We start from the raw sequence: 13,380 nt of genomic DNA, 5'->3' as shown, positions 1-13,380 counted from the left end.
AAAACCTAATTCATAAAATATAGAACGCATAAATATACACAGCTCATACAGCACTATATATATACATCCATACATTCCACATATATTCAATATTTATTATATATTTATGACAAAAAAATTATACAAAGTAAGTCTACTTATTAGATATTCCTGCCAATTCATTTAGCAAAAGTTGCCGAACCCTTCATTGAGAGTTATATACGTGATCAGTGATCATCTTGACATTGAGAGGAAGTAAAATTCAAATTAGAGATGTACGTGGGACAGTCAAGTAATAGATTATTAGAAGAACGCAGAATATATTATGCGAAAAATGTAAATTTTTAAAGTACCGTACCTACCGTGCATGTTGTCAATATCGCTGACGTAAAGCGAGAAAATTTATTTTTAAGCGCTATGTAGAGATGTGGTCATCCTTGCGGAGATTTAAAATAAATCAAAAGCAGTTATTATGAAGGCGGTCGGGTTGTTAAAAAAGGTCTTTCATGTCAAAATAAGAAAGATCAAAACTTGATGACGATGACGATAATCTAATAACCATTTTACTGATATTTTATTTCACCTCATTTCCATCTAGTTTGATTGAATATAGTTTCAATACAATCAGCTTGAATTCAGAAGATCAATTTAGGCCACAAAACACCAAACAAATTGTTATTCAGCCAAATCTGTTACGCGTCATAGTATTCAAAAAGATTACTAACAGACAATCTTGAAAATCGACTAATGCTCAATAACTCGTGTTGACATCTCGGAGTAAGCGTCTGGCAGCATTATATGTTGTCTATGACTCTTTTTATTTGACGTCGACCTGCGACATCCGGCCCTCGCAAGGGTCCTTTTTCAAAGCGTACGCCATTGCTGGCGTATGGTAGTTGGTTTAATAGAACAAAAATCATAAACCATCTAAAATGGTGAGTAAGGAAATCAGTTTTAGTGACCAGTAAAGTATCCCGGTGAATGTTTTCATACGTTTCACGTGCATATTTTATTAATTTGACGGAATAGTTACTGTAAAAGTTCTGCTTTGTTCGGGTCAGGTCTTTGTGAATTGGATGACGTTTTCAAGTGATGTGGTGCTTAAAGTGTTCGTACCGAGACTTCAACAATCACTCATCTCAAATATAATTAAACATTAAACAACATAATAAAACTAAACCTTTACAATATCGTGAATCTAAGTGTTAAATGTCTAAAATCTAACATCTGTGTTGTGTCAGCATGATGAGCTATTATTTCGTATGTGCAGGTGAATTTCACGGTAGACGAGATCCGTGGGATGATGGACAAGAAGCGGAATATCCGCAACATGTCTGTGATCGCCCACGTCGATCACGGCAAGTCAACCCTCACGGACTCGTTGGTTTCCAAGGCCGGTATCATTGCTGGTGCGAGAGCCGGAGAGACCCGTTTCACTGACACGCGTAAGGACGAACAAGACCGTTGCATCACCATTAAATCTACGTAAGTAGCTTCAAAAATACATATTGCCACATGGTGCACCGAACGTCATTGCCCTTGAACTTTTATGAGGTTAAGTTAACGAAAAATCTCGTTATATACAAATTATTATTGCTTTAATGCAAAAGACCACATGAGTGTACCAGCTGCGTCGTTTTAAATAAATATAACGTGCCTTTATAGTAGCTGATGTGTCGAAAAAGATTTCTCAGAAATGGTTTTTATTATTTACGAAATTTGCAAAGGAATCCGAAAAGGTTAGACCACACTGTTAGGTTAAGTTTTAGTTATCATGAAATACACCACGATAGAATCAGGTCAGTCATTTTCTTACTTTGGGATTGCAAAAGTGATTAAATTTCATAAAATTTTAATAATGTGTAGTAATTAAGTAACATTTTACCAACTAATCATGTTTAAGGAAAAGACAAATAATAATACATTAGTAATGTTTTGTTCAACACTTGGATTTAATTTAATAGCAAGTTTACTAAAAATTCTCTGATCTAAATGATGAATGTTCTTTACCATTAAAAGACTGATATGAATATTGAAGATCTTTTAGAACGGCCATCTGATGAATCATAAAAACTAAATTTGGGAATATTAAAAAGTACCATGAGTTTAATATCACGAATTTATTACCAGGGCCATCTCTATGTTCTTCGAGCTTGAAGAGAAAGATTTAGTATTCATCACAAACCCTGACCAGCGTGAAAAGAGTGAGAAAGGTTTCTTGATCAACTTGATTGACTCACCTGGACACGTTGATTTCTCTTCTGAAGTAACAGCTGCACTCCGTGTCACTGATGGAGCCCTTGTGGTTGTTGACTGTGTGTCTGGTAAGTTGAATATTAATTTTTAATAAAAATATCTTATTTAATTCTTTCTCATTGATTTGTTAATGACCAGTAATAGAGGAGCCCTTTATGCTATTTCCATTAAGATTTGAATATGACTAAATATGAAATTACTTAAAGCTACCTTTCAAGGTAGGGTGAAATGCTTGAAAAATCTGATATAATATATATAGTTGGCAGAAACTCAGGAGCTCAGTTTACAATTAACAAAAATTATTCTACTCAAAAAGGGCATTGCACTCGTAAGCTGTAAAGCTCAAAAAGTTGCATCAAAATTTGTCTAGTCAGTTTTGCCGAGACTAACAAAAAAACTTAGCAATGTAAAAATATTATAATGAAATTTAATTTTGTGTTAACCAGGTGTGTGTGTACAAACTGAAACAGTACTGCGTCAGGCTATTGCCGAGCGCATCAAGCCTATTCTGTTCATGAACAAAATGGACCGTGCTCTTCTTGAGCTCCAACTTGAAGCTGAAGAACTATACCAGACGTTCCAGCGTATTGTAGAAAATGTTAACGTCATTATAGCCACATATAACGATGATGGTGGTCCCATGGGTGAGTATTTAAAATAATAACTTCCTATAAAATTATCTGCAATAATCACAAGATTCTGTACAGTTTCCTTGAGTTTGTTCTGGCATTTTTGGGAGTTTCTATAAATTTCAAATAACAAACGGTTGATGGTCACAGCTTTTGTTGGACAACATTGAATCTTTTGATATCATGTTTTGGACACGTGACAAGACGCGCGATAGACGCTAGCGTGTAGCCATCAAGGTCATACACGGACGCACCTGTTATCTCTACGATTTATATTTTGTAGCCATTAAACTTACATTTCACTTTTTCATTTTATTAGAATTATAGAAACAATGCATTTGTGCACAGAAGTAGGTTGTAAAAATTATATTTTATTTGTAATCCAAAATTATAAATTAATAAGTTGAAGTTTATAAATAATAACTAGAATTAAACTCAATAAAAAATATACTGACAGATGTGAATCCATAATAAATGGCATTCAAAGAAAGTTATGGACTTTAAAGGCAGTGTCTTATCAGGCTATTATATTGATGTTCCAAATGGTGGGTAATTTCAAAGCAAATACATACTTATAGCATGCACTATCAGATTCCACAATAAGAGGGATCATAAAGTAATAAAAATAAACCTGTGAAGTAATAAATTTTGCATAAATATGGATGATAGGATGTGTATTGTAAGCTTACATATGTGCATATTTAATGAATCGTCTTTGGGTTTGTAAACTTTTCCACCAGGGACTCCATTATATTAATGCTGTTGAAAATTTGACTTCATGTCTTGAAAGTTTTTCAATGACACACAAACGCATTCACAATTTGATGTCTTTGCCTGGTGGATTTAACACCAGATGGGTCCTATCAATGCATTAAAAAATATTTAAAAAGTTTTCTTCAACAATATTCTTGTTGCGTTTTAAAGACAGATCCCACCTAATTGTATCTCAAGTATACTCAAATTTGCAAACCAGGATAGCCAAGCCAAAATTCACAAAAGCTCTGCATCAAGAATGGGAATATAAAATTAAAATACATTTTGTCTAAATCAGGTGAGGTGCGTGTCGACCCTAGCAAGGGCTCTGTTGGTTTCGGGTCTGGTCTTCATGGGTGGGCTTTCACCCTCAAACAATTCTCTGAGATGTATGCTGACAAATTCAAGATTGACCTTGTCAAGCTTATGAACAGGTGAGGTTTTACTTAAGTAAAAATATCATTGTACTGACAATCATAAACTGGGTGTATGTAATACAACAAATGCCCGCTGAGTTTCTTGCCAATTCTTCTCAGGACAGAGGCTAGTTTTTGTGAATTGGCGGTAGTTCTTTTGACTTTCATCAAGTATGTACAGTCAAAATCTGTTATAACGACATCGAAGGTACTGCTCATATTCAGTCGTAAAAACCGATAGTCGTAACAACCGGTGATGTTTAATGTGTATCGTGCAAGTACAAACAAATCGATAGGGAATTATTGGAAAAATATATTTACATAATACGCGGTTTTTCTTCAATATTAATTTGTTTTCTTTTTCTTAGAGACATTTTGATAGTTTCAGGAATAACTCCACAAAGTTTTGTTGTGTCTTGTGTATAGATAAGTAACAAACTAACTGAAAAGATATGAAGAAGCGGGCTTTGATACCGCATGCACGTGTTTTGTTTCTAAGAATTAGAAAAGACCCTACACTAAACTAAATCCTATTGTTTTCTTTCTTGATTTTAAAAGCCATTGAAGACAAATGTGGATACTTATTCAAATTGTTTACAATACAGCTTAGCCGGTCGTTCTAACAGATCTAATTCTCCGAAATATTAGTTAAATGTGGTCGTTTTATGAGGTATGTCGTTATTACCAATGTCGTAGAAAGCAATATTTTTAATAAGGCGGTCATATGGCATTCAGCCGGGACCTTTGTTCTTGGTTATTATAACCGGTATGTTGTATTAAACGATGTCGCAGTAAACGGTTTTGACTGTACTTTCATTTATGTTGAATAATTTTTTTTTTATTTGATTTGATTTCATAATGATTCTGGAAGTCGAGATGGTAATTTGGATTTTTTTCTATTAATTGAATGCTAAGGGTCCTTAATCTGTTGTCACATAAATTAAATAACTGGAAATTGAAAAAATGGAGAAACTGTAATTGCTCTATAAAACTTGCAAGAAAGCAGCTAACACTGACGTAGTTGAAGGCGGATGACGTCATCATCCAAGCACAACTACTGCATTGCAATATTTATGTAATTTGGAAATGTTCAAATTCAAATTCAAATTCCACTTTTCAACTATTTCAAGTAAAGTTCACAAACTTCTGCACGCTGTTTTTTAAGTTATATTATTATGTAACAACAAAACATACAATTTAAATGTTTTGACAGAGACCTATCATTTTTTTAAAACAAATCATATGCTTTTAATCCAATTTATTACTAAAACAAACCGTAAATTCGAATCACAACGTCCACATATCTTTGCAATAAAAAAAAATGAAATAAAGAGCTGTAAATCTTTAAAATAACAATAAACGATCTTACAAGTATCAGCACCTGCTGCTTAGAACAGCAATATTTTCCAGACAATCTTCTGCAAAGAAGAACTTTCAAACCTAAAGGGCAGTTGAGTCCGCACGGGTAGGTACCACCGCCCCGCCTATTTCTGCCGTGAAGCAGTAATGCGTTTCGGTTTGAAGGGTGGGGCAGCCGTTGTGACTATACTGAGACCTTAGAACTATATCTCAAGGTGTGTGGCGCATTTACGTTGTAGATGTCTATGGGCTCCAGTAACCACTTAACACCAGGTGGGCTGTGAGCTCGTCCACACGTCTAAGCAATAAAAAAAAAAAAAAAAGTTGTGTTTTTAATGTAGAACAAATAAATGTTTAATAAAATGAATGAAATGTACATACCGAAAATAATTAAACTTATACCTAAACTAGTATAATACTTAATTGTTATTATTAGTATGATATTGTCCCATTGATACTGGGTACTGTATTTGATACTATACACCAGCGGCAGACCGGGACAAACATCAAACTCTCCACATAGATTGGTATATTGTTCTAAATGAACTATTATGCAACGAGAGTTGAGACACACAAATAATTATTATTGTTAAAATTATCAGAACACGAAAGTTGATCCAAAAATTTAATGATCAGTCAAGATCAGTCAATATAGTCATGTCAGTGCTTCTGCTCTAAACAAATTCCACTATAAATTTTGTAAAATAAAATAACGACTGGAAATTCCTAATAAAGAGGATTCTTATTCAAGCATGATATATAAATAATAATAGACAAATTTAAATAGGTTATGGGGAGAAAACTTTTTCAACCCTCAAACGAAGAAGTGGTCAAAACAAAAGGATGATGACAACAAACGTTCATTTTGCATGTACGTTTTGGATCCTATCTACAAGGTGTTCGATGCCATCATGAAATTTAAGAAAGAGGAGATTGATGATCTTCTTAAGAAGATTGGAGTCACAATCAAGCATGAGGATTCCGACAAAGATGGCAAAGCTTTGCTGAAGGTAATGTATCCAACTGTTGACGAACATAATATTTGATACATCTTGATGGAATAGATATCACATTGTTTTGTAATTGTAAAATAAATACAGCTTAGTCCCAAGTGTTGCCAGTTGCTATGTGTATCAGCTTCTGGGTGTCAAAGTGGACTGACATTATAATTCTTTCAGGAATTGGTTGCTAGTTACATTAACTTGTGACCCCATGACAGAAAGAAACATCAATTTTAAAAATTTTATTTTCGCCAAATAAGTGCATAACACAATTAGCTTACATAAGTCATTTTTAAAAACAAGCAAATTTTTTTTAAAATGTATATTACTATCTTCGTATTTGTATTGTAGGTTGTGATGCGCTCTTGGTTGCCTGCTGGTGAAGCTCTGCTTCAGATGATTGCCATTCATTTACCATCACCTGTAGTGGCCCAGAAATATCGTATGGAGATGTTATATGAGGGACCCCACGATGATGAAGCTGCCATTGGTATCAAGGTAAGATATAATTCAAGTTTTCTGAATTTGATTTTTATTGTGCTAAAATTTTATTTTCATCAAAAAAGAATACTGTTAGATAATCACAATTATCTTTGCAACAGAGCTGTGATCCTGAAGCCCCACTGATGATGTACGTGAGCAAGATGGTGCCGACCTCCGACAAAGGTCGTTTCTACGCCTTTGGACGCGTTTTCTCTGGCAAGGTTGTTACCGGACAAAAAGCTCGCATCATGGGACCAAACTTTACACCTGGAAAGAAAGAGGTATGTATATTTCGAAACAAAGAACCATATAGGTTTTAAATATTGAACATTTAGTCAGTCACCTATGCTTCTGCCTAAACGTGCCGCACTATAGTACGAATACATGTATTTGTATTTGCACAATGAGAGTGTTGGCGGACGGTGGAAGTAGAGAAATAAATCAAAAGTGTCTAAACGCTACATAGGACCTCTATCTTTATGTCCAAGGACTGTATGCTACGGCACTAATGATACAATTTTTACAATACAAAATAAAGTCAATTGAACCATTGAACAATGTTCTTAATTTTCTCAATCTTGTTAATCTTTTGCACAGGACTTGTATGAGAAGACTATCCAGCGTACAATCCTTATGATGGGACGTTATGTTGAAGCTATTGAGGATGTGCCCTCTGGTAACATCTGTGGTCTTGTTGGAGTCGATCAGTTCTTAGTCAAGACTGGTACCATCACCACTTTCAAGAATGCCCACAACATGAAGGTTTGGAACATTAATTTTGTTATCAATTATATATAATACGTCTTCATAGTATAATATATAAGTATAGATAGATTAGTAAACAAAACCATCCAACGCTATTTGTACATACATAGATTTGAAGTTATATGAATTGTTCAATTTTAGTCTTTTAGATTATTCTAAATCTGTTTTTTTATATAGGTGATGAAATTCAGTGTATCACCAGTCGTGCGTGTCGCTGTTGAGCCCAAAAACCCTGCTGATCTGCCCAAGCTAGTAGAAGGTCTTAAACGTCTGGCTAAATCTGACCCCATGGTGCAGTGTATTAATGAAGAATCAGGAGAACACATTGTCGCTGGTGCTGGAGAACTCCATCTTGAGATCTGTCTTAAGGTAATAAAATTTTAAAAAGTCTAATAAATTAGGATATCAAAGATGAAAAATGTCTTAGATTTGATTACACACTCATTGCTCTCATATAATGTATTTGAAGATATTTTCCAAATTTAAATGTTCTGGTTCTGATTTATAAAATATATGATACATTGAAGCAAATGTTTTACAGGATCTTGAGGAGGACCATGCTTGCATTCCAATCAAGAAGTCTGACCCTGTCGTGTCGTACCGTGAGACCGTAGCTGAGGAATCGGACCAGCTCTGTCTCTCAAAGTCGCCCAACAAGCACAACCGTCTGTTCATGAAGGCTCAGCCCATGCCTGATGGTCTGCCAGAGGACATTGATGAGGTTAGTAATTTTTTTAGCATTTATTTGGTTGAGAAAATTTAAGTATAGTGACAATCTATTAAAAATTCTACAATAGAAGAGCCAAATGAAGAAAAACAATATTATTTGGTTTTAATACAATAATTATGTTCTATTTCTTATACAGGGTCGCGTGAATCCCCGCGATGACTTCAAGACTCGCGCTCGGTATCTTACAGAAAAGTACGAATATGATGTTACCGAAGCCCGTAAGATTTGGTGCTTTGGCCCCGAGGGTACCGGCCCCAACATCCTGGTGGATTGCTCCAAAGGAGTTCAGTACCTCAATGAAATTAAGGACTCTGTTGTGGCTGGATTCCAGTGGGCCGCTAAGGAAGGAGTTATGGCTGAAGAGAATTTGCGTGGTGTTAGATTCAACATCTATGATGTAACACTCCATACTGATGCCATCCATAGGTGAGACAGCTTAACATATAAATTAATTAAATTCTTAAGGAGGGGTGGGTGTAATTTCTTGATAAAACAAAATATTTATGATATAGAAGTAGATAAGATAACCATTTTTAATATACTGATTATATAATGCAAAATATGAGTTTCGTATCAATATTTTTTCACTTTGTTGTTAAATAATTAATAATAATAATTTATGAAATTTGCAGAGGTGGTGGCCAAATCATTCCAACAACTAGAAGATGCTTGTACGCATGTCTGCTAACTGCTCAGCCCCGTCTTATGGAGCCTGTATATCTTTGTGAAATTCAGGTATGTTTCAAAAGATAATTTCGTGTCTATGAACAATTTCCACGTCATATCCTAAGCGGGTTGTGTTTTCAACAGCGAATCCGCCTTTCCGTAACGTGGTAGAGTAATAGTTCTTTGTTTTGGTGTTGTTAGTTTCAAGTTCACAGTGCCTGAATAGGGGATCTGACATTTGATATTAAAATTGTAACAAATTCTAGTATTGACTTAGATCCTTTGACTTTGTTATGATAACTATTTTATTGAGTCTAGAAATGATACAACCCATTCTGTTTGCAGTGTCCTGAAGTAGCTGTGGGTGGTATCTACGGTGTACTGAACAGACGTCGTGGTCACGTTTTCGAAGAGTCCCAGGTGGCAGGTACACCTATGTTCATTGTGAAGGCCTACCTACCTGTCAATGAGTCGTTCGGTTTTACTGCCGATTTGCGTTCCAACACCGGCGGACAGGCCTTCCCGCAGTGCGTATTCGACCATTGGCAGGTCCTCCCTGGAGACCCGTGCGAACCTCAGAGCAAGCCCTACAACGTTGTACAGGTAAATATTATTCACAACATAAATATTTACATTATAAAAACTGCATATAGAGGGGTGTTGATGTACATAAAAGAGCAATTCTTAGTGTTCACTTGTTTTTGTGAATTTGTTTAAAAACTTCATAACTCTTACTTAAAAACTGACAGACATGGATCTTTTCTTTATGTCTAAGAACTGCATGACTGATATAGTTAAAAATTCTGTATGATCTAAATAAATATTTGCAAGTAGAGAATATATAATAGAATATCTATCAACCAAGTAATGTTTGTTACAGGAAACGAGAAAGAGGAAAGGATTGAAGGAAGGTCTCCCAGACTTAACTCAATATTTGGACAAATTGTAAACTACATAGTTAAAGCAAATTAAAAAAACGTATCTATACGGAAAGCGCTTCACGCATGTTTATTTTCAACAACACATGTTCCGCATCATATTAAAGCAGACGCGCAAGTGAGACAACAGCTAAATATGTCACATTCAACTAAATAAATTATAAACCAAACTATATCGTTTTTTTGGTATGACATTGTTATGTAGATGCACATGATCTACTTGTACTGTAATTATTATTTTAAATTATATTTTTTTTCTATTGTAAAATTCTTTTTGTATTTGATCTATTTGACTGTTAATTCGGTCACTGGAGATGAGGTAAGTTTATATAATTTTGTACCATTTCTGTCAATAAATATTGTTTTTTATTGATAAGTTCAAAACTGCTAACTGAAGTGGCACGGATCTAGAATGGTAATCATGATATGTCCAAAATTGAATTTGAGTAAGCTATGTTTTTTTATACTTAAAAAATCATTACAGTGATCAATTTAATTTGATTATAAGATTGGCGTCAGGCAAAATTCAAATGACTTATTTCATTTAAATATTGACAGAAATTGTATTTTTTAATATAATGTATTATTCCAAAATATTAATATTCTATTGTTTCTAATACAGGATTTCGGAGATTAAAGGCAAAACGAAAATGAGAAAAGTAAGTTCAGAACTTTATTCTTTCTGTTTGCTTTATTGTACCTAATTTAGTAAACACCCACATAGTAGTAGTAAATCATAATATCCAATATTATTTTGTGAACACCCATTGCACGGTGCTATTCAAAGATACAGAGTTAAGACCTTCCAAAAAGGAAATGTTATTAAATCACTAAAATAATTGTAAAATTTCAAAAAAGATTCAACCTAGAATTCCACTAGTGCATTTTATGAACTTAAATTTTATTTCAATTACTATTAAATGGCAGGCAATTTAATTTTTAAAATTGTTGTTTTCTCTTTTTGAAATTTAAACAAAATTAATAATTTGTCCCATATAGGAATGTTAACTGTGGTTTTTTTTTATTCCATTTTCAAAATAATTTCTATGATGAAAAATTTTCACAGACCTGTTCTGAATTTTTGTGTGGAAAACAAATTTATATTGCTGATTTTTATAAATTTTAAGCAAATTGTATGTTTGTAAAAAAATATACTAATTTAATTAATTTTTTTGTTTCAGTTTGTCATTTAAACATCACGTCCACATGGCACTGAGAAGGTAAATAGAAGTTACATAAATCTATATATACTTATAAAAGGAGTTACATTGACGAAAATACTATTATGATGATAAAACTAAACTTGATGCCATTGTGAGAGTTATTTACAAGCTCAACAGGACTGAAATTTATTTCACTTTTAACGGACTAAGAAAAAGCAACATGATGTTATTAAATATCAATTTTTTTTTTACAGACTCCAATGGATGTCCAATCTTTTAAGAGCACCAAAATAAGGTAATTCACTCCTAATTACATTGCACATAGACTAAAAGCCAAATAGCCAACTTGCTTCGGCAGTACATATACTAAAATTGGAACTACCTATTTGAAAGCTTAAACAAGGTAAATGTTAGCCTATCAGAAATAGTCATGGGTGCCCGTGGTAGTGAGTTTGCACCGTCGCCGATTAGCTCCACTAATGCCAGGGGCACGTATGCTAATAGTGCTAGTAAACTTAGTTTCCAATCTTTGTAAAGGAATGTTCAGTGTGCTTAGTGCGAGTTTTTTAACATTCCCGATAGCGTAATAATTAACTCCTATTTGTATGGAGTTGAACGTTTGCCGCTAGGGGCGCTGTTCTAACTGCATACCTACAAGAGTTAACTTTTACTCTATAGAGAACGTTACGATCCGCAATAAGCACACAAATCTAGTGCGTTCGAGTCAATGATGATAAAACTACGCCTTAATGTCACCGTGACGGTTTTTACAAGCTCAACAGGACTGAATAAAGAATTATTTACAAGAGTTAGAAATTTTGAATTTCACCATCTAATAAAGTTTCCTTTTTTGCAGAGTTCTTTATTTGAAGAGACCAGAGTCTGTCTTCGTATAGTGTCATTTTTAGGTAAGAACGTTAATTATAATGTAGTCGAATTTTACTAATAGAAATAAATTGTTAATGATGATAATAATCACAGACCTGTTCTGAATTGTTGTGAGGAAAATTAAAATTAAAATTCTGAAACTGACGATTCAGTAAAATTGTCACTTATGAATGAAAACAAAATCTCAAATTGTTCTTTCTCTCGTTTCAGGTTGATTGCCGTTAATAAAACAATCTTAAATGTATGTACTGGAATTTAAATAAAAAAACATTTTAAGCATTTCTTTCTTTTTTTTTCCCCTACACTGCAGCAAGAACTAGTAACACGCTGGTATCGCTCCTTGGTTTCTCTAACCAGCGCTTTCGTAGACTGCGTTTTAAGGATTTTTAGAGCTTTCGAAGATTGGTCGACAATTATAATACCGTGTGGTAGGTTACTGTTGCTCATGGATATTGAAAATAACTACCTACCTATCTGTCAAAGGAACGCATCCTAGGTATATGAATTTCCCATAGACCTATATAGTAGGGACACGACATATTGTTCTATACGTACAATTGCTTATATAAATAGCACCCATTTTGAAGGCACATACGTAAACATATATCTATCTCGTTCTTACTCAGCACTTTAACTCGCAGGAAAACAATATAACAGTATCTCAGTGCGTACATAAAATGAAACATGAATATACGTAAATATCTCCGTCTCTGTCCAATGAGGCCGAAAATCCGCCATGTTTAGCGCGCCAAATGTCATTGTCACGTCAGTTCGGCCGTCTGTTTTGGGTTGTACATTATTTATTGACTTTGATATCGATTTAATATGATTGATTATATAAAATTTCATAATTTATCATGCTTAAAACATACAAAAATAATAATTAAAACGTATTTTATAGGATCTCAAGAAAGTCGATGCCCTAAAACTATTATCTATATGTATTTAAATTCATTATGGAGCCCTCATCCGAAAAATCCATTTTTCGGTCGGAATCTATTGATCATGACACTAATCATAAATACCACTTTAAAATACGTCATCAAAACATATTTAGACATTCTGTTTAGATATTTGGGAAAAAGGCTACCGACAAAATCTCTTCGGAACTATTTAAATAAAATAGTTTTATTCCGCAGTGAGCAAAACACTATTGTAAATTTGTTAAATATTTAATAATTAAGTGATTTTAGAGAGGAAGTCACAAGGAATGACGTTTGTAATTAATGAATAAATGTTCTGTAGCTGTTTTTTTTTCACACGGTCCCTTGATAAGTTTAAAATTTGAATCACTCTCAAGCGAAAGTGATCCAAATGGTGCGGTGCACCTTCCTTGGGGTGCGCTGCGGTAGTA

At 34.0% G+C, this 13,380-nt stretch overlaps 1 protein-coding gene and 1 non-coding gene across 4 annotated transcripts; both read left to right on the top strand.

Annotated features, from left to right (window-relative positions):
* Positions 1–252: 252 nt before the first annotated feature.
* Positions 253–10,408, top strand: tef2 (translation elongation factor 2). 3 transcript variants are annotated; one of them, NM_001044128.2, is given in 15 exon segments: positions 253–315; positions 1,250–1,464; positions 2,110–2,303; positions 2,682–2,879; positions 3,916–4,051; positions 6,180–6,402; positions 6,745–6,891; positions 6,996–7,157; positions 7,474–7,638; positions 7,819–8,010; positions 8,183–8,362; positions 8,508–8,797; positions 9,004–9,106; positions 9,383–9,640; positions 9,918–10,115. In NM_001044128.2, coding segments are annotated over 15 exon segments (2,595 nt in total). In that variant the 3' UTR covers positions 9,987–10,115.
* On the top strand, positions 1,958–2,067 carry Mir2738 (microRNA mir-2738). Its single transcript, NR_107294.1, has one exon. It is a non-coding gene; the product is annotated as a microRNA mir-2738 (primary transcript).
* Positions 10,409–13,380: the final 2,972 nt, after the last annotated feature.

Source organism: Bombyx mori, chromosome 19, assembly GCF_030269925.1.
Source record: "Bombyx mori chromosome 19, ASM3026992v2".
NCBI lineage: Eukaryota > Metazoa > Arthropoda > Insecta > Lepidoptera > Bombycidae > Bombyx > Bombyx mori.
This window is presented reverse-complemented; position numbering and strand designations above follow the sequence as displayed.

Bases quoted from the DNA above. Each gene is read 5' to 3' on its own strand.
- tef2 (XM_062673827.1), top strand. The intron at 4,052-6,179 runs GTGAGGTTTTAC...AAATTTAAATAG, and splicing joins CTTGTCAAGCTTATGAACAG to GTTATGGGGAGAAAACTTTT. The intron at 7,639-7,818 runs GTTTGGAACATT...TTTTTTATATAG, and splicing joins AGAATGCCCACAACATGAAG to GTGATGAAATTCAGTGTATC.